The sequence below is a fragment of the Lagopus muta genome, chromosome 16, assembly GCF_023343835.1.
Source record: "Lagopus muta isolate bLagMut1 chromosome 16, bLagMut1 primary, whole genome shotgun sequence".
Taxonomy (NCBI): Eukaryota; Metazoa; Chordata; class Aves; order Galliformes; family Phasianidae; genus Lagopus; species Lagopus muta.
In genome coordinates, this window is record NC_064448.1 from 11068535 (window position 1) to 11090877 (window position 22343).

The 22343-nt window shown below is 42.1% G+C and overlaps 1 protein-coding gene across 11 annotated transcripts in view; it reads left to right on the forward strand.

The window, feature by feature from the left end:
- Positions 1-22343, forward strand: part of PTPRT (protein tyrosine phosphatase receptor type T) — a 425958-nt gene that overhangs the window by 274977 nt on the left and 128638 nt on the right. For all 11 annotated transcript variants that reach the window (XM_048963311.1, XM_048963312.1, XM_048963316.1 and 8 more), the window contains exons 8-9: positions 2638-2934; positions 5572-5681. In XM_048963311.1, the coding sequence (XP_048819268.1) occupies positions 2638-2934; positions 5572-5681 (407 nt within the window). The remainder of the gene's footprint in view (positions 1-2637; positions 2935-5571; positions 5682-22343) is intronic.

Sequence of the window (22343 nt, forward strand, 5' to 3'; positions counted from 1 at the left end):
TAGTCAACACACCTGACGACAATAAACCAAACACCCTCTCATTGCCCATTCATTCTATAACATGACGGACTTAAATAACTAATTTTAAAAATGCTATAACATTAGCATGGAGGTTAATTGCCATCTTCAGCTGCACCACTGCCAAGACGTGACATTTTTGCAGTGTCTCGGCCCCAGCCTGGTTTGGAGTCAGGAGTTGTTTACCTTGAAAAGCTCTGAAGGACATTCAGCTGGTTTTGGTTTTCTTTGAATGCTTCCAAAGCCAGGGTTGTGCTAATTGTTACAGTTTCAGAGGCTGGAAGTTGTCACAGAAACATTATTTGGTTCAGCTTAATTACGTATACAATAAATCTACAGAAATGTTCTTTCTGTGGTCTTATACTAAAGCAATGATCAACTGTTATGAATAAGTGTCCATATATACATGCATACAAACTCTCTAATTTCTAAATATATGTATATACATGTAAAGACACGGTGTGCTGGAGAATTTCCTTTAAGGTGTTTTCTGATTGCTAGAGAAATTACATGGCTTATCTGGAAACAGATTCAGTCACTAGATTTAGACCCCACATCCTTTAAAAACTGTCCTATTTCAGACGTGTATGTATGTGTTCAAATAGTGCTCAAGCTGGGAGGAGCTGTTGGCTCTCCCAAAAGTGCACAGACCTTGCAGGGAGGTCTTGGCATACTGCTGCACTGGGCAGTCCCCAGGCAGGCCCTCAGGTACCCAAATGGAGAGGCACAGACTGGTTTTGCTTGTTAAAAAAATTGCTTAGGTTTTTATTGTTATTATTTTGTGTTGTCCTTTTAAATTGGTTATGGTACAGTGTTGAAACGAAAGTCCCAATGGAGCAACTGGAATAGACCTTCATGCTGCACTTCGGCCCTTCTTCCCATCCAAACCAAAGTCTTCTGCTTCTCCAAAGGAACAGCCACCTCTGTAGCTTCAGTAAATTTGTGGATGACGCTTAACTGGGAGGAGCACTGATTGCCTTGAGAGTACAGAGGCTCCAAAGTCTTGAGAGATTTGAGGGTAGTTTCTGTCTGCACAAAGAAGATAAGTGCTGGGTTGTGCAGCTGGGACAACCCTGGCAGCCCCACGGAAAGAGACCTGGGGGTTCTGGCTGGCAGCAAGTTGTCCACGAGTCACAGTGTGCCCTGGCAGCCAGAAGGGCCAGCTGTGCCCTGGGGTGCATCAGGCCCAGTGCTGCTGGCCAGGCGAGGGAAGGGGTTGTCCTGCTGTGCTCTGGGTGCCACAACATAAGAAGGGCATAAAGCTGTGAATAAACTGCTTGTTGCAGTGTGTTTTTTGTTTGTCCATTAGTAGATTGTTCACAGTAGGGATGTTGTGCTCCTTCAAGAATCAGTGGAAAGATTTTCTTCCACTTTTACTGTCTTCCAGAGTAGTGCAGCTTCTATTTTGGAGTCCCAGTAACTTTTTTTATTTCCATAAAAATGTTCCCTTATAATTTCAGCTTGTGAAAGGAACAGAATGGAAGAAGTGGGCAAAACACTAAATTGCAACATCTATCAAAATGTGTGGAATAATGTATTTTCTAATTATTTTTCTTAGATATATATTGAACAACAAAGCAAATGAGCTCGCCGAGTTGAAGAAATGTCAGATAAACAAACTGTGACACTTGTCGTGTTATTACCATCTGACATGTCTCAAACACTGATTTTACTAACTCATCTTTCATTCTTTATATCTGCATGAGTAACGACGCATGCATTTATATTTCATAAAAAGGGCAAAGTCTGTAGTCAAAGCTTCTGAGTTATGCTGTTAAAAATAAATTAAGGAACAGCAGGTGAAAATGATTCTTACACATGAATATTCAAACTTTACCTCAGACAGATACTGTAGAAAGAATAATACAGGATGATGAAACTTTGTTGAGACTAAAGCATTGATGTGCTCTGAAATAAAAGTGGCATAAGGTTGAGCTGGCTCACAGAATTTACTGAAAGAGGGGCATGGTCTGCTCATGTATGCCATTGCCAAAACATCCAAGAGTGCCTCCCAGGAATTAAAAATGGAGGGAGCATCAGCACTAGGGCAGAGGATGTCTGGCAGTGTCCGTCTTGGTTCTTGTACTCCTGTGCCTCAGTCAGACCAGAGTGGGCTTGGGGCTTCAAGGAGGGTGCAGGAGTGTAATGGTGAGAGACCTGAGCCCGTTCCTTCTCTTCTGACTGCTATTTTCTTGCATCACTTAGGTAGGTCTGCATTCACTGAGGTGTTGGGAAGGAATGTGTGTGTAAAAGTGAAGAAAGCGCAGCTTTAAGCTTCAGCTTTAAGCAGTACTTAAATCATGCTGCCATTGTTGGGTTTGGTGACATTTCACAGGACTCAGAAGCACGACCTCTGTTCAGTGCCCTATGACAGGATTTTCACTGATGGTTCAGCAGCTAGAATACATTAGTGGGTCAGACTTTAATTTCCCTTTGCCTTTGTTCCTTCTCTCAAAAACGTAATATCGCTTTTACATTGTAAAGGCAAGAGCACTCAGAACTGGGAGGGACCCAGATATCTGGCAATATGGCAGGAGGCATATTAATGGTGGCCAATTTCTTTCAAAGTTGAATTAATCTGTTATTTCTCTTGTTATTTATTTTCTCTTTGCCTCACAGATCCTGTTCATGGACCACAGAACGTAGAAGTTGTTGATATCCGTTCCCGGCAGCTGACATTGCAGTGGGAGCCCTTTGGTTACGCGGTGACCCGCTGCCACAGCTACAATCTCACAGTCCAGTACCAGTATGTCTTTAACCAGCAAAAATTTGAGGCAGAGGAACTCATCCAAACATCTTCCCACTACACCTTGCGAGGTCTTCGGCCGTTCATGACCATCAGGCTGAGACTGGCCCTTTCTAATCCAGAAGGCAAAATGGAGAGTGAGGAGCTGGTTGTGCAGACTGAGGAGGATGGTGAGTTATGCTGAGTTTGCTTGCTAGCTTCTTTTTTTGTGAAGGCATTGTAATATTTTTGAACTGTAAATAACAGCATAATCTTCTGTCCCAGAAGACTTATAAATGGCTTCTCTGGACAGGATGTACGTTACGCAAGTTAAATTTGTAGGTATAAATAATTTCCATTTTACAGCAGTGTTCTTGAAAGGGCAGGACTCCCTGAAGTGCTTGGAAATGACAAGCACCAGTTTGAGCAGTTACTGAACAGCAGTAGGTTTAATTCTGTAAAAGTTGTGTTCTGAACTACCCAGGACCTACAGAGCAGCTTCCTTTATCATATGGGCAAATATAATTCTGACATTAGTCTTTTCCTTTTTTTTTTCTGGTTCCTTTACATCACAGTCCCCAAAGAGTTATAATGTCTTCCTTTCTAAAGTGTGTTTTTTCTTAATGCTGACCTTCTAGATGTAGCATTTTATATATGCCTCGGATGTTAAATTCTTCTGGTGCTAACTCTTCCATTCCGAGACAAAAGAACACTTCTCAAGAAGTACTGATGGAAAGCTTTAAAGTGTTATTATCCCATCTGAGCTATTTCAGACTAAGAACTCTCCTAAACTACAAGCTTCCATTCTGTCTAGTGTTAAAAAGAAATGTTCTTCCTCTGCCAGAGCAATAAGAAGTTGCTTTCCTAAGTTTCTCTCAGCTGAAAGTGATTCCAGACATCTAATATATCATACAAGGGACTTAAGAGGATGGCAGATCTTTCTGAAAAAATGAGTGGGGTTTTTATCAGTCAGGCTTGGAAGTGTACTTAGTTATCTTTCACAGCATTAAAATTTTGCTTAGGTAGGTGGATTTTTAGGTGGCCTTGTAGCCATCTTGAAACATAAATCTTATGTTGTCCTTAACTAGGGAAATCAATCATCCATATTGATAAAGGTGTGCAGCTCATAGCATCTTTATGCCGAGGTGCAATCTGGCTGTTTAGGTGGATGGAGCTTTGCTGTTGTGTAGGTGAAGGTGGACACAGTATATTTCCTACTGAGTGTAACTGTCCTTTAGCACTGTGTCCAAATGATTCTGTCCTCAAACACTCTCCATCCTGTGTATCTGATGGAAGACAGGCAGATGGACAAGATTTAGCTTGTAAGCAAAATGTAAATACACAGCACTGCAGTCTTACAAATTAGCAGAGAGCACACTAAGCCTTTAAAGGAGAATTATTCGTGTCCTGCCTTGTCCACCTGTGTAATGCCTTGAGTTGTCATGTGCATATATCATCTGTAATGTTCCCAGGTGGAAAGCATGAGATAGGGAAGGCATTGTCCAAAGGAGCTGGAAGAGGAGCTGAAATTGCTCACTGCAAATAATTTTTGAAGGAGGCTACACTGCCTACGTTATTACTGATCCTCACAGTGTGTTTGAAGGGCAAATCCTGCTTCCTTGTGGATTTGCTACTCTTCCAACTCTCAAGCAGTTTGTTGATGCAGCAGTGTCAAGTTTGTTAATGACCCGATATTGGTGAACTTTTTCTAGATAAAACACAGCTCCATTGGAAATGCAAGGATGTTGTATTCCAGAACAGGGAGAGAATTAAAGAAAGGCTACTCCCTGTAACTACACTGCTTGACATTTTGTGGGCATTGTGGACATTTCTGCAATGTTACAGTGATGATGAGATGGCCTGGGGAGTCTAAAGCACAGAAAAGAGACATTTAAATGATCAGAAGGTTGTATCAGAACTCAGACAAAAGGAACAGCGTGCCACCTCATCACTCTTCCACGTGGTAAGGACAGGCCTAGGTTATGTTCCTGCCTCAGTGAGTCAGAAGACTTCCATAAAAGCAGTGCAGACCAGCTGAGCGCAGCGCTGCAGATGGAACAGTGAGCACTGCTGGTGCTCTCCTCTGGCCAGTTTGCTGAGGTGGCTCAATGCCTCACTGCACTGCGCTGCAAGGACGTGCCATGAGGTTATCCAGTGGTGCAGCAATACATGCAAGCGGGAAGATCTTCATGCACTGTTCTCTGAGAACTGCAAATATTACTGCTTACATTACCTTCTGTACATCAAGCTTTATCTGCAGAGTGTAAATTACTGTTATTTGCACTCATGCAAATAGGTGTGTTTGAGGTGAAGTTGAATTGGTTTCACTTGTTTAAGTTCTTTTTATTTAAAATATTTATTTTTTGCATCTTAACATATGAATAGAAGAGAAGCTTAGAAAAATATGAACATACTGCAATACTGGTTAAAAATAAATGCTTAATTTGGGGTAAAATTAAACATCTATTTTGTGATGTTGTATGGAAGCAGGCAGCATAAGTCTGTGTGTTTATGCAAGGAAAACTCTTACAGGTGGTTTAGTGGATAAACAAATAAATTCATTTTCTGTAGTTTTGGTTCCTTTTTAAGTACTCAAAGATTTTCTACTGTGGGATGAAGGCATACTGGAGCCAGCTTTGTATTGTCATGGATTCTGATTTTGTTTCTCACTTAGTGATTTTCTTCAATTACTATTATTTTTATTTTTTATTTTCAGCAATGAACTTTGCCTGATGGTCTCTTGGTGTCTTCAGATGTGTGTGGCAGCTGGAGCTTGTGGTAGCTTCTAACACAGCATTGTGTTTGCTATTTTTTTTTTAATTCTGTAGTTCCTGGACCTGTTCCCTTGGAATCCATCCAGGGAGGACCTTTTGAAGAGAAGATCTATGTTCAGTGGAAGCCTCCAAATGAGACAAATGGCATCATTACACTTTATGAGGTGAGGAGAACTGGCTTTTGTCAAAGCACGTATGCCATAGGGCCTTTCTCATATGTGTTTAAGCCAGTCATGAGCTCTGGGAGATTTCAGAAAACACCTGCCTGAATAAAATGCATAAGAATATTTGAGATATTCTGCTGTTGTCACTGAAAAAGTGTTCCAGTTCAAGGCATGTGGGGACTGGGGGGAGGAATGCTTCACCAGTATTTGTGGCAAATTTTGCCAAGGGATAATCCTTTACTGGAGTCAGAAGTTGTGTTTTGTTGGTCATTGTGCAGTCACTTGGAAAAATCTCTGCAGATTGCAAAGGACCTGTCCTGAACTCAAGCAAACCCTTGGAATTTCATGGCTTTTGCAGGTAGAATAGGCTATCCTCTGTATATGAGTGAGGAGTTACGCACTAAAGCAGTCTGCATTTTTTAAGAAATTGGTCTGAATAGAATCAGTTGCGAATGCATTATTTCTCTGGCAGTGGACGTGACCTATAATGGAGCACATTTAAAGCAATCCCAGTCAAATGATGCAAAAATAACTCCTTTTAATTTTTAAAGAGGCAGTTTCCTTCTAAAATATTGCCTTGGGCTCAGCTCATTGAAAGGACTTCAGCAAACCAAGTAGCTTTTCTGGCAGAGCAGCTGCATAGAGATATTTTAATACCTCCAGGGTAGTGATGCTTCATGACTGTGCCTTTGCCCCTCGAGTCATACCACTGCTCGAGTCTCAGTGAGGCACAAACAGATCTTTTCTTTTCTGATAATGACTTTATGCACATTTGATAGCTGAAGCCAAAGAGAAGTCAAGGTGAATTCCAACTTTTCCCACTCCCCAAAAGGATAAAAGTCCATGCATTAAGTTAATACCAGAACTGTAGTGTCTGAGGTTTGTCAAGAAATGCCAAAATTCATCCAGAGCATTCCTATTCTCCTTGACACCCTGGGAGAAGTCTATTGACATAAATGGAGTTGACCAGGTGGAGACAAAAATACAGATGAGCAATTACCTATAATATGGTGAGCCAGAGTGCTTTCAGAGACATTGTCAGGATGTTGAACAAGAAAGTCCATGTGCTTGTTCTAAGTAACAGGAGACTTTGTATTTTAAATTGCTTAGTAAATAAAGCATAAGTATTTACACAGAAATGTCTCATCCTGCTACCTGCAGTTGAAGTTTAATCTTCCTGGAAATACCACGAAACCTCCAGTATTGCCCTGGTCATTGCATTTTTTCTATTGCTTGCTTAATTCCTAGCCTGCTATGGATACATAAACCTGAAAGTGAGTCTCTACAGGCATTATTTTAAGACTTCATGCTAAAGTAATTCCTCACTAGCAATATCCTTTAAAGTGTTATTTTAGACAGGGTTTGGTCATTTATTTGTTATCAAAGCCTGATGCTGCTTTGACCTATTGGTTAAAGAGGAAGAAAAAGCTAGTGGTTAGTCTGTGATAGGTTTTCAGTTTTTTCAGGTATCTGTGCTCTGCAGTACTGATCTAGGTAGAAGTATAAAGCTTTAACTGCAACAGAAAGCAAAATAAAAGAAGGTCAAACTAGGAACCTGTGTGGTGCTACTTTAAGGAGGTCTCTGTAGGGAGCACAGTTCCTGAGAGCCAGCACTGGCAGCACTGTCACCAGCAGGAGCAGGAAACTCAGTGATGTCTGCAGCTGTCTAGAAACTCTGAAGTTGTGTTGCTGTCATTAGGGAGAAACAAACCCAAGAACCAACTGAAATTTATTAAAGAAAAATTCCCTCCAAGGTACAGATCAAGAAACACCACGTTATAAATTTGAGCTGGTGATGTCAAGTTCTGCATTACACCTGGGAGTAGCTGCCTAGATTCACACATAGGTATTGTTCAGGTGACTCTCTCTCAAATACCTTTTGGCACAAACTTTCCTAATAAAAAGAAAACAAAAAAGCCATCTTCCTTCCCCAAATGAAGTAATAGTTCCTTCTGCATCATCATCATGTAGGTCTGACTCGCTGGATTTTCTGTACTGTATTTTTTCTCTAGTTCTGTTTAAAACAAACAAATAAAACCCCCACCTTTCTAAGCTTTTGTTGCACTGGGTACAGCCACTGCTGGGATTTTAAACAATGGAATCTTTTAGATCACCAAATTAGTATGTAATAGTAGTCTGTTCCTAGGGAGCAGAAATCATCACTGCAAGAGAATGTGGAGAGCTCCAGGAGTTGCAAGTCAGTTATTAGCATGCTGGATAGATGAAGATGTGAGTCAGGAAGGAGTGATGGTGCAGTGCATCCTGGGGATGTTAGGGGAGCACAGCAAGGCAGTTAATGTGATGAACATGTTCTGTGTTAGTGGGTATCAGTTTGTCCAGTCAAGTGAGCCATCAGGGAGATGCATAGGCTGCTGCTGCAGGTAAGCACTGCAGGGGGCATAAAGCTGAGGAGCTCCAGCTCCAGCCAAGTCCCCGGATAGCTTCAAGTTGTGTAGGTACTTACAGGAGACAAGTAGATCAATCTGTGTTTGAAAACATAGCTGAACAGTGATAATGGATTTTGCTGGTACACTGGTTTGGGTAGAAAGCTCTGCGGAGGTGTTTTAGCATGTGCCATTTGTGAAAGAGGTGTTATTGCAGCTGTCTCGGAGTGAGCTGTGAGTGGCAGCATCTAACAATATCATGATACGCTCTGCCCCCCGTTGAGTCTCCTGGAAGTCTGAAAGCTTGTTGAATCTTTTTTTTTTTCCTTTTCTTTAAAAAAAAAAACAAAAAACAAAAAACAATCCAGCAAAAGCTGCTGTGCTTTAAAATCCCTAATAATCAAATGGTGCTTATACCCACGTGGGAGTTCAGCTTCAAAGCCTTTGTGTACAAAGAAATGCAACAAAGATTTCTTTCTTTTATCTTAAGCGTGTGTAAAGTCAAACCAGCATCAAGCACTGGCAGGACCTATGCTGTCCCTGGAATGCAGTAACAAGCAATCTAATTCAAGGTCATGGACCAGCTTAAGTTCTCCTGCATGTAGATTATATGAAGTTGTTTCAGGCATTTTTCCATGATCCAAATGGAAGTGCATCCTGCACACAGATGGACCCAGGTAATTTCTGAAAACTTGTATTTGATCTATACAGTGTAAATAAGCAAAACTTCTTATAGCTGCATTTTGCTGTTTATTTGGGCAGCTGTCAGCTTGCAGGGGCACTTAGTGATTGTTGTTGATTTTCACGGTCATAAGCATCTTATCTGTGTGCAATCAGTTTCTTCTAATTGCCAGTTTTTAGAATGTTTCTTCTTTATTGGGGAAGAAGGTCAAATTAAAAAAAACACTACCAACAAAAGAACCCCACATCGTTCCTGTCTAAAGTACCTGTTATATTGCTAGGGGGAATGCATTACAATCTTAGAAGCATTTCAAGTGTGGCTGCAGCATTATCAGCTCCTTGGCTAGAAGAAAGAGTCAGCCTATTGAAGTCCTTTCAAAGCCATGCCTAAAGGCAACATTTAAACTTTTTTAAACATTGCATGGCATAGTCCTGTAATCACTTACGCTCTCATCTTTACATTGATTAAGTCCCATGTGGGTTTCACATGGGGTCTTGGGAAATAAGGATGTATTTGCAGCTTCTAACTACTAATTTTCTCAGTCTCTGTATTTGAAATGCTGCAAATCCCTATTTAGATGCTAGGAATAATAATACAAGGGACTTTCATGCACTATTTCAGCTCTTTAATGGGATGCTGAGAGACTAGTTGCTCTAAGCCCAATGGATTTCAGTTTAAATTGTGCATCGGAGGTTACAGATCCTCTGTGTTTCTATGTGAAATTGCAGTCTGCCACACAACATCTCTCCAGTTGCCAATACGCCACTTCTCAGTCACTACACTCACTTTCTCAGCAGGAGAGGTCGTTACATGCAAACTGCCTCTTAGATGGTCATGTGTAGGGTCACCATTTTTGGATGCACTGCCTGCACTTACAGTAGAGTGGAAAAGATTTCTCCCAGCTTTGGCCCCTACTATTGCTTCCTTACTGTAAGATGAAGCTCGATGATCTGATGTGATAGCTACCCACTGCACGGTTATGCTTGCGTTTCTATTTGTATCCCCTTTTAGAGCTATTCACAAAACTTGAAATTTTTAGAATAAAATCTTCCTTCCAGAAAGGTGTATCAAGCAAACTCTTCCTGGAGAGGACAAAAGAGTTGAAATGTGAACTTGGCTTAGTCATTTGTTTGTTTGTTTAAAGGCTTTTTTCTTCTTTTTTTTTTGTTAAGAAGAATGAAAAATGGCTCCCTCAAGAAGGAAAGCAACAACCACAAAATCTTGCAACCAATTTATATACAGCTCTACAGTCAAAATAGTAGAAGGATGACAATTCTCAGAAATTGCCTTCAGTGAGAAGTGGCTTTGAATGTTCCCATGAAAATCAATCATTTTACAGCTTCTCAATTGCATTCTGTGGAAGCACGATACTCCTGGGACTAAGCTTTCTCACTAAGTGTGCACTGAAGGAAGTCCATGCAACACACAGCTGGCTGCTGCGTTTAGCTGAGCTTTAAGACAGCGTTAAGGAGACACTGTTAAGTGCTCAAAACCCAGAAATTGATCAATTAACAATTGTCTATTTGGTTGTAACTTTCTCATCCTCCTGTAAGGACGTTTGACAGTGCAGTCTTCCCACAACTGGATGTTTTTCTCTATCTACAGCACTAATGTTTTCCTTTGACACTGATTTTATATGGTGCCTTGTTCTGCAGTATGTTGTTTGTCCAGAGTCCATGAAAGTCAATTATAGGAAGAATAAGTGCTTTACTGCATCTGTGTTATGTTGAATTAGAATCCCTTAATAATCTAAACTAGCAGCAAAACTGTGCGGCCATCCATAATCTGTTCAAGTTTGAAGCTGTCAGCTCTATAGTTGGCTGCTTCATCCTCTTGATTGCATGTTAGGAAAGCTGTGCATATGTACACACCTAAATTAGTTCTGTAGTTAACAGATTTTTGTGCAGAATTGTGCTGAAAGAAGGCTGCGCTAGCTGAATATCAGTTTTCTTTGTATGGTTGCTGACTGTCATGCTTTCAGAACACTTGGTAGCTAGGTTGGTTAGGCACTGCCAGTGCTGTGGTCTCCCCTTAGCAAGGATTCAGTCCAGAATGTGAAAAATGAATGGTGCTGACTGCAATGGTTTATTATCTCATTACAATTGAGAAGGTCAGCAAGGTTGTGATGCTGTGTCAGCCATAAGACTGTGGTTCTGCTTCTGGTACAAGGCAGGGGGCAGTGAGAAACTTCTGGTGGGATCTGAGAAGCATCTCTGTCAGTCCAATGTTATTTGCCACCAGAATCTCACAGGGAGCCTTTTCCATTCCCACCATCCCCTCATGTTAGTTAATAGATGAACGTGGCTTCTAAGCTCCCTGTCAGACTCTGAACTCTAGCATGAGTCTGAGCAACCTGATAGCAATATCCTGGGCACTTAGAGTGACTGCAGGGAAAGTCTGGCTTACCTGGTATAGTGGAAATGCAGGACACAGCTAGAAGCAGTGATTGAGCACCTGGGCCAACCCAGAGGAGCTCAGGTGCATGTGATGTGCTTGAATGACCAGAAGGGGTGGATCTTGCCAAACCTTATTTAAGGGTTGTCAGTGAAGGTATTATGCTGGAGATCTCTGTGTATGTGAGGCCTTCTAAAGGTAAGCAGCTTCTTTTGTTTCTGTGCCAATCGTTGTTACGTTTGACCAAATCTTCACTTGCTGCAGCCTAGGACTTTTGCTGCTACAACTGCTGGCTGCTACAACTGCTGGCTACAACTTTCCATCAAGTTACAGCATTACACCTGGGCACAGCAAGTGTGGGGAGCCAATGCCTGTATGTGCTGCTCCTTCAAAGCAGGATGGCTTCTCTTCTGCTGTCATGCCTGGGAACATAAAATGCTGTGGTAGGAGTGAAGTGGTTTGGGCTAATTTAGAGTTTGCGTTTATAGGAATTATGCATTGCTGTGTCTGTATGATAGTTTCTGGAGCAGTGTCTGTTGGCGCTCCTTAAATCCCAGGAACATAGAGCAGGAGGTGTAGCAGGTGTGGGTTTTTGGCAGCCCTGTGGCAGGACTGTGTGCTCAGAATCACAGAATGGCCAGGGTTGGAAGGGACCTCAAGGATCATGAAGCTCCAGCCCCCTGCCGCATGCAGGGCCACCAACCTCCCCATTTCATACCAGCCCAGGCTGCCCAGGGCCCCATCCAATCTGGCTTGGATACCTCCAGGGATGGACGGGGCATCCACAGCCTCTCTGGGCAGCTGTTCCAGCACCTCACCACTCTCTCTGTAAAGAACTTCCCCCTGACATCCAACCTCAACCTTCCCTCCCTCAACTTCAAACCATTTCCCCTTGTCCTGCTGTTATCAACCCTTTCAAAGAGTTGATTCCCCTCCTGTTTGTAGGCTCCCTTTAGGTACTGAAGGTTGCAATGAGGTCACCCTGCAGCCTTCTTTTCTCCGTGCTGAACATGCCCAGCTCCCTCAGCCTGTCTTCATAAGGGAGCTGCTCCAGTCCCCTGATCATCTCTGTGGCTCCTCTGCACCCTCTCCAACAGCTCTCTGTCTTTTGTTGTATTGCTCAGGTGCAGACTTCAGCTGCCCCTGTCTCTCCCCATTCTGCCCGTTAGCTTACTGCAGCCTTCAAATTACAGAAATGTTTGAATGATTCCCTGGTTAGGGATGGTTTTGGTTTTTGAATAAGCACCTTTAAGAGCTTTTGAGCAAACATCTGCAAACTATATAGGATTCTTAATCGTGTGCTGCTCACTCGCTGTTACCTGCAAGGTGTACTTGGAAGCAGCTGTTATTGATGCACTTTTAATTCTCTGGTTTCCAGCAACATCACAATGACAAAATGAGAGGTTTTTTTTGTTTTTTTTTTTTTTTTTTGTTGTTTGTTTGTTTTTTTTTTGTTTTTTTGAGAAACTCAGATGTCAGGTTTTCTTTAAATGTATGACAACCTCTAGGTAAATAGCAGACTTGTGTTATAAATAGTATGAATCAACTGTTAAAAAAAAAAATTGCTTGATCAAGCTTTCCTGAAATAAAAGCATAATGCAGTCCCCTGAGCACAACACTTTCTTTGATTACCTTTTTATTGTTCTTTTGAAGCCAATAGAGTTACAGCAATGTAAATCCAGTGCAAATGAGAGAAGACATTTGGCTAAAAAAAAAATAATAATAATAATAATAATTTTTTTAAAGGAAGGAACTGCATTATTTTTTGTGCTTGATAGATTTTATTAACCAAATGAAATGGGAAGAACACAAAAGCAACACTTTTTTTTTTGTAACAGAGATAAAAAAAATTTTGAAAAATGAACCTTTTTGTAGGTGTGTGATCTCCTTTCTGCCTTCCACTGCTTTGTTTTCTTTGCTAGGAAAAAAATACAGTTTTGGACTGTTTTCCCCTTCAGCCATACTGTTTCTCTTGGCTGCCCATCCAGGAAACCACTTGGCAAGATTAGATGGAAGGAATGGGGTAAGAAACCAAGAGCCAGTGTACCTCTGCAGTTATGGTATTACAAATAAGGTCCTGTAACATCTCCAGATTCAGATTTTTCAGTATCTTGCTTCCTGAAATGTGATGGTTAACTAACTTGAAAGCAAAGTGCGGATACAGGGTTGTATGGGGGCTGCTCTGAAAGTAATGCCTCCTGTTTTGTGATGCTGGTGCACAACGTCAGAGCTGGATGTTGGTGGGATGGCAAAGGAGGTTAAACCTTCCCCCCAATATCCTGTTCCATTCTGTTGCTGTGTGACAGATGGCAGCAGAGGGGTAGAATGGTGTGGACATTGGAGTGCATCTGAAGCAAAGGGATGGGATTGAATCCCTGTGTGGAAGAAATGGCACCCGGTGACATTCACTGGTGCTTGCTGAATGTTTATGGAGACCAAGCAGTGGCTGTCAGCACAGTGGAAGTTGGGCTCTGTGTGCAGCATTTTCCCACCAACAGGGCTGTCATAGCAGCTGTGAGACTATGGGACACCCCTGCTGATGCAGCTCTTGTTCATTGCAGGTGAAAATGCACAGTTCATGGTGGTGACTATGTTGAGAAATAGTGCTTTGTAGCTGAGAATGTGTTCTATCAAATAATTTTATTGTGCTTTTTGTATCGGTTGCAGTTTCCATGGGAATAAATAGGAGGCATCACTTTTTGGAGAGTCCTGCACAAATCAGAATTGGCTTTATTCTGTGCAGTGGTGCAACTGAGGAAATGCATAACAAAGGAGAAGACACAGCTGTGTGCTTGCAAGCTGTGTATGAAGAATACCATTAACAAAGAATGTTTTTTAAAGTTTCTTTAGAAAACAAGCAAGATCCTTTACAGGAAGGACCAGCTGATGAAACAGTGGTTTGCATGCTAATGTACATAAACACACAGAGCTACAATGTAGTGGGGCATGCATTAAAAAAAGTTTTCAAGTACACAAAATAAATGTAGTAAAAGCCAGTCAAGGTGGTGTTCTCATGGCCTTCAAGAGGAGGTGCCAGCATTACGATTCCTTTGGAAACTGATCTGACCGTCATCCTTGTTGCATGCATGTTAGACCTGGGACTTCTAACGATGGTCCTGCTATCCGCTGGTGCTATGAGTTTAGTTTTGGGTTTGATTTCCATGCCCCACTCTCCTTACCAACCGCTTTGCTTACTCTTTTGCCCTCTGCATTTGTCACTGTTTCTGTGCTCTGTGCCACCAAGGTGGCATCACTGAGAGTGAGGCTGGGACAGCTTCAGGAGTTGCTGGAGGTGCCAGGTTTTGCCATTTGGGAAGGGTTCTTGTGGTTCCTTGCTCCCATCTTTGCTTCTACTTCAGCTGCTTTTTGAAAAGTTGCCTATGGCGAGGCAGACATTTGGAAAATAAGTACACACAGATAGTTCAGTGTTTGCATCACTAAAAAATATAGTCTTACAGTTGTGGGCTACGTTTATAGATAATCTATCAGTCCTAGCTATTAACGTGGCACAGTGTGGTTCTTGCTGCTGTTACTTTGTGATGTATGGCACGCAGACCAGCTGAAAGTGATGTTGCTGTTACTCCTTTGTTGATTTGGGGTTTTGTTCATTGCCCACAGCTTTCACTACAGCAAGTGCAGCATGGCAAACCAGCTCTGAGAGACATTAAGCAGTGCTTCCAGCATCAGGAGCAAACTGAGGAGCAAGCATGGGGGTTGAATAACCACCTCAATTCTGCAGTCCTATCAAAGCAATTTCTATAGTTGTCATTTTCTGCTATTAAACTGAACAATGAGGCTCTCCAATAAAATCATATGAAATAGCAGCTCATTAAAAACTCTCTTTAATATATAGCATGCTAATTAATGTCAGTGGGGTGCAAGCTTGAATGGCAGAACAGACTATAATGTTTAGAAAGTATGCAAATAAAAAAGATATTTTATCATTAATGACCTTTTAGTAAACCTAATGAAATCCTTAATGGCCTGAATACATTACTAAGGCACTCCCAATTGCTTTGTTACCTACTCCATTCTTTCTCCCTTTCTCATAGACATTAAATTTAGCTTTATTTATAGAAAACAAAAAGCAATAAAGTCCCAAGGAAGTATGAATGGGAAGGAGGAGCCTGGGTAAGAAGGAGGATACATGAGACTTCTCAGCCCTAATGTTCCTGATCTTGGTAAAGGTTATGTTATGTTCTGTGTCCACTCTGTCTGTATTCAGGTTTAATTGACTCCCTGCTTGTATGACTCACAGCAAACAGGCTAGGGAGCAAAAGGGCCTCTTTTGTTTGCAGGGTCTCCCTGGGTTAAGTTCCACAGCCATTCCTAGAGCTGTGCTGTGGTTTTTATCCTTTTGTACTAACTGTGCAGTGCTTTTGCTGCGCCTAAATTAAGAGACTTCATTCTTCAGGGCTTTTAGTCTGCCACCTGTTGCCAGCCTTATATTTAAGGCAGCAAAGGCTTGCAGAAATGCCATTTAACTTTCCCTTAACCTTCTTCCAAAAAAATTAGCTCACAAATGGGAGAACAAAAGGCATTTGCTTCTTCACATCTCCTGCATGAAATGTACTGGGCTGGGAAAGGACATAAGTAGCAATAATCATCTGGCTTAAACTAAGTTTTAAAACAGAAAATGCTCCCAATCATCCAGTCATGAAATACATTCTTTAGCTCTGAAGTCCAACACAGGAGGAAGATTATTCCCTAACCCACTTTTTCCTGTTCATTAGAAGATAACTTTCTTCAGATTATTCCTTTTGTGTAACACTTGGCACAATTAACTTAGTCTTGTACTCCAAAATGTCTGAAACTTCCTGATAAGATTGAAACTAATGTCCATCCCAGTAGCAATCCGAATTCACCTGCAATAGTAATCGTTCCTAAGAAGCACAGGCAGTTGGCAAGTCTTAGGAAAAAGAAAAAAAAAAAAAGCCTATGGCTTGCTGTGTAATCATGTTTCAATCAGCTTTAGAGAACCATGAAATTGATTGTCCTCCTGTGGTACCATACACTTTGGAGCAGATACTGTGCTAGGCAAGTTAATTCCTTATTTGGCTCCAAGCACACAAAAGAGAGCTTGCTGCTTCCCCCCTGTCCTTACAAACCAAGGAGGAAGGGAGCACAAATCACCTTGAAATCAGAATTTGAGAGCATAGCAGCATCAGCCAGCTCTGTTTTGTGTTCCTAATCATCTGGTGAAAATCACAGTGATTTAGGAGAAGGATGCCCAGGCTGTTGGCAGCTCACATGGGAGCCTGGATGAATCACAAAACCAGTGGTGGTGGGGATCAGGTAATGAAAGAGCTATGGGAGTCAGGAAAGTCTGATAGAAAGAAGAGCTGAGCAAATGTCTTGTTAATGGAGTATCCTGATGTCCTCTTTGATATTGGAGTCAGCTTCTATGTACTCCTGGAGCTGAAATAAGGGATGTGGTGAAGATATGGACTTGAGGCAATGAAGCATATTCTTTTTCAGATACCTGTGAAGAAGGTCTGGCTCTGTCCTCAGAGAATCAAGTTCCTTTTTAAACTCCATCATTTCAGGATTATATTTGATCCTTCAAGAGGAGTGAAATCCAATCCAAAATAACTCCCCCGTGAAAATTCTAGGAGCTCCTTATCCTCAGTCCTGTCCCTTGAAGATCTAACACCAGTCTTGTATTTTGTGTGGAACGCTTCCTTGATCAGGTTCACCCTTCGGTCTGAAATGCTTCTGTTAGATTTATGTTGTATTTCAGAATCTGTGATCTTTCTCTGCTCATTTTGGTCATTTTTTGAGAGTCAGAAATGTGGTCTTACAACTGCTGGGCAGATTCAGGCCATCGCAGTGAGCTCCTTCACAGAACTGCTCCCATTCGGCTGAGTGATGGTAGCTCCAAGCTGTGCTGTCAGAGGGAGCAGCGCTAAGGAATTGACTTTAGATAGCTCGTGTATGTGTGTGCAAGAATGATAATTAGCTTGGTTATTGGCATTGAGAAATGTAAACACAGATCATGAACGTAGAATTCCATCTTAATACAGTCTAGAATGCTGTGTCTTTTAGTGCCTGGCTCCTTTTTCTGCTGAGCTAGGAGCCTTTTCTGAGCTATTCCATTACCATGTCTTTGTGACAGTGTGAAACTTCTATTAAATTTAGAAGAAAACACAGTGAGTACACAGTGTTATTATCTTGTCGTTTTCTTATTTGTGATGCAGACAAATTGGAAATTATTCAAGTTTTGCAGATTACCAAGACTGAAGTATGCATTGTTACCTAGTTCTGACCTTATAAAGAGTGAACTATGTGATACTGTCCATGCTGCTGCTGAGTAAGTAGTGCTGCCTAGTAGATATGACTTTTTCCCGCTTACTGTCATTTTTAGTTATTGTTTGTCCTGATTTCAGCTGGAACAGTTGATTTTTGTGTGTCTGGTACTGATATAAGCTCACTTAGCAATAGGGATCTGTTAGGCTATTAGTTTAAGAATCAGTATATTAGTTTAGCAAAAGGGATCAGTAAGTGTTAGTTCTAAAACTTTCTGGTTTAGCTTTGCTAGGTGTGTTAACAACCTTGTTTTTCCTCAATGATCCTGCTTCCCAGGAGCACTGGAATCACAACAGACTGCTTTTATCCACCAGGTGCAAGGACTTCTTCCTCAGATCCCTCATACTGTTTTAGGTTATAGTATGCTAAGATAGATAGTTGCTCGTTATGGCCTAACAAGCAATGGACATCTGCCAAATTGGGAAGAAGTAGCTAAAGATCAGCCAAAAGTCACAGTGGTGAAGCTGGTGATGGAAAAACGAGGAGAAAGTAGTGGTCTAAGACCACTGTAGGCCCCTACCATGCATGCCCAGAAGCTCATTAGCATATATTAATGAGTTCTTGGAAAGGAATGAATATGTATGCCATTGTATTGCATATGTGAGATACTGGAACAGGTTGCCCAGTGAAACTGTGAATGCCCCCTCCCTGGAAGTGTCCAAGGCCAGGCTGGATGGAGTTGTGAGCAGTCTGGGCTAGAGGAGGTGTCCCTGCCAGCAGCAGGGGATTGGAACGAGGTGATCTTAAAGATCCCTTCCAACCCAGACCATTCTATGAAGTGTATGTCTTAGCTGTTTGAACGTAAAACTTGAATTCTAGCAGTGCACACTTGATTTATCAGGTCACCTGGTATGTATCATGAGAAATAAAGGAATGCTGCTTTCTAACACCATACTGCAGTTGGAGAGTTTTCTTCCCATACTCAGATCACAGTGCCATGCTATGTTTTGGCTTTAGGAGAAAAAAGGGTGCTGCTCACACACTGATAGTTCAGTTGTTGCTGAGCAGCACTGCACAGTGCCAAGGACACTTCAGTTCTTCAGCTTCTTGTACTGCCCTGTTAGCAGGGGGACAGAGCCAGGCCAGCTGCCCTGAATTAGCCAGAGGGGCATTCCATACCATATGACATCATGCAAAAATAGAACAAAAGACAAGGAAGAAAGGTAGAATTGATTTTTCTCCCCTGTCCTACTGAGGAGGCTGGAGTGAATGAAAGGCTGTGTGGTGTTCAGCTGCTTGCCAGGTTAAACCACAGCGTTATTTAATAAGATCTGCTATGTATTACTTCACTTTCCAGAACAGTTTTTCTTCCTTTCTAAACTTCTCTGTATGGCAAAGCAGATTTCCAGCTAAATAAAACTGTGGCTACTGCCTTAGGAGTACCAGCGAGAGAAGTCTGTTGCTGAACTGTCACTGAAGTTCCAACAACCTTGGCTTGGGCAGGAGTAATGAGACGTAGCCCTGGGCTATAAATTGCATTGACTTGGGAACGAGGGAAATTCATTCTGCTTTGCCTGAGGCAAAGGTCTGCTGTGCTGTCAGCCGAGCTTCTCAGCCTCTCAGTTCCTTCTGTCATGGTAATCAGGCACCAGGAAAGCTGCTTCTGAAAGAGTTTTGAGGAAGTCCCTTGTTACCTGCTACTAGTTTAACTTGTGTAATCTCAGCAGCAGCAAGGGAACCATGAGGGGCATCTGCTCCTGGCTGCCTTATGGAGAGCCTTAAGTACAGGGAGGCAGACGCTTGCAAGCAACCCTTCCACGAGGAATTCCTTACAGCCACAGCAGTGTGCTAATAGTTGTCATACAAAGAGATGGTACTGGTGAGCCACAGTTGTGTCTGCTGCATGAACATGTTGGTGTTCTGCTACCCCGAGCTCCTCATAAGAAGAAAAATGATGTGTTTGACACTTCTAACGGGAGATGCATGGTAGCAATGGCTATATTTTTTCTTTTATACAAAGCTGAGATAAAGAGGAAGCCCTGGTGAAGCTTTTGTGCCTGAGAAGAATCCAGACGTGTGGTTTACCCACTGCTTTTTCACATCATTACACAATTGTTTTAGCAGCTTTACTCCTAAAGGGATCCATGCACATCTCAGTGTCCAAATTATTTGCTGGGATTTAACGCCATGCTGTCTAAACAGAATATCTGTGAACATAATCCTTAATGATATGCTGGGGGCACGCGCTGCTGGTGGGAGCCTTGCCTGTGATTAATCAATTATGAATGAGATAAGCCCAACAGAAGTTCCTCTGTTCTGGTAGACAATCAGAAACATGCTGAAGCTGAACTTAAATCTGGACTTGCTTGCAGTTCCACACAGGATTTTCAGTGTTGTCTCAAATTAGATAAGCATAGGGAAAAAAATACCATGCCACTTGTTGCTTTGCACAGCAGGTCTGTTAATAATGAGTGTTGTGTTTTTGTTTTGTTTTTTTCCTGGAAGTTCCTTCTTGATTGTGCTAGTAGTAATATGCCAATGACCAGCACAGCAGTTTTTTGATGATCTTTTCCAACAACCTGTGCATAGGTCCATGTGTAGGTTGTTAGAAGAATGAGTTTTGTCCCTCAGCACTCACATGTTTGCATCTTGCCCATTGCAGGCATCTTACTCTCTCCTCCCCCCTCCAAAAGCAGAATGAAATAAAATAATCGCAAAAGCAGTTAACAGACCTCTTTTTTCAATCTCTCTACTAATTTCTAGATATGAAAGGTGGAATGGCTGAAAGTAGAAATTAATTCTGCTTTCCATTTAGTTTCCATTAGAAAATTTTGGAGATCATTTTTGGGAGCTCATACTGAAGGAGGACAGGCATTAGTTTATGGGAAGAATGCTTTCTTTGGCATCCCCTTCTCACCTGAGGGGATGCAGCATTTGGACAGTGCACCACATTGTGTTTAGCACAGCTTTAGCAACGTGTCAACCTCTAAATTTACTGCTTATAAATATTTCTGCTTATAAACCTTCCTGATTATAAATACTGCCAGCAGCTAAATGCATTGCAATCTGGTACAACCCATTCAGCCTCAGCTGCCCCTCAGAGAGTCTTTATTTTAAAGAAGGTAACAGATGAGGTGACAGAGCTCTGCTCTGAGGTGACACTTGTTTTTTCTACTTGTCATTGCAAGCAAACAAGTCCCTGGATTTGAACGTGGAGGAAGATATGTTGCCTTCTGTTCAACAGTGTCTCTTTTTCACACGGAAGTCCCTGGAGTGAAATATGCTTCAGTGGGTGGGAATGTTGTTAGGCATCATTGCAGTCTTCTGCTATGAAATGGAACTTAACATCCCTGCCAAGAGCCTGCTGCACGGAGATGCCAATGTCAGGCATCCCCAGGAGGGACAAAGGATGACCACCAAGAGCTGAGGTGTTCGTGCCTTATGCTAAAGGGTTTGGAAACTGGGTTGTTGGGTAGATACTGTGTTGTAGCTCAACAACCTGAATTTCTATGCAGCTGTGTCTGAGTCTGTTTCTGGAGTGGTTTCTGAGGCTCTCACCTTCATTGGGAGAAGATACGCCGTAAGAACAGGCCTGGCTATTATTTATTTTTTTGGTAGGGGGTTGTATCTACATCCAAGTTCTAGCTAGTTATGATGATAGACTTGTCTAGTAAGAGTGGACTTGAAGTTTAAGTAGTTTTGCTTGGCTCTTAGCCAAAATTGGCTTTTCTTCTCTCTTTTCCTGGTTTGCAGCTACAGTCCCTGTCTGGTACCATTCCTGGGAGATGTGACAGCTCCTTCAGCATCTCAGGTGCTGGGTGCTATAAAGGGGAGGGGGGGGCTGAGCAGGGAACCTCATCTTGCACCCAGTTGTTTCTAGCGTGTTTCTACCAGCTGTGCTCTCAGGTCATTGGTTAGTTTTCAGGGTTAAAGTGAAGATAGAAGCAGCTGTGCTTGGGAGTGAAAAAAGTAGTGTGGAAGAAGTCCCCATGTCTGGCAGGATCTGAAACTACGCAGGTCCTCGTTGCTGTAAGAGTGGAAAGAGTGCTGTCTCTGCAGATGAATTTTGTGAGCAGGTCTTGCAGACACCAGAGACTAAAAAATAATGACTGTGTCAGAGTATAGCTTGTGCTCTTGTACTTGCCTTACTTCTCTTCCCACCTGGAGTACTCATTGTACCGTACTTCTAAACATGGTATGCGTGTCTGGAATGGAAATGCATAGCTATACCCTAATTGTGGGAGCAGTGCTTCTTATTTTGGGAGCCATCCTGAGGTTTTCATGACATGCTGAATGAATGCAAAGTGGTGCTTTTCTGAAGAGTTATTTCAGCTTGGTTTGCTTCTGTTAACGTTGTGGGGTCAGGCTAATTCCCTGATGGCTGTGTTTTCAGGTTGCATCTTGACTTGTGCAATGCTGTTCCAGGTATGCTGCTATTAGCTGTGTCACATCATGTTCTATCCAATAGACTGTGAAATTTTGGACCTGCAGAATAACCTGCAAGAATAAGAGTAAGATAGGAATGGTGGATCTCTATGGATGTCATCTGGGAAGGTGGATGTGATTTTTTTGCAAAGAGAAGACCTGTCTGGTTCGTGGCCTCTTTGTTGGTGCTCTGATCGCTTTGGGTTTGTGACTTAATTACAAGCAACTGAGTTTGAAAACAGATTCACGGATGCAGTGTGGCCTGCAAGCAGTTCATGTTGATGGGACATGAGGAGAGCTGCACCCAGCCTGGCACTTACAGTGAGATGTGAACTTGTAAGACGGTCAGCTGGGGAGAGAAGGGGCTTTTCTGCCCATACCAACTACCCAGCTCTGGTACCACTGCATCTTTGGGAAGGCTTTCCTGTTTGTCTTAGCTGAGAGTTTGACTCAGTAATTATTTTTTTACTGACTTGAGTGTAATTTTTATTAAATTCAAGCCATTACGTATGAGAATCTCCAATATATTTC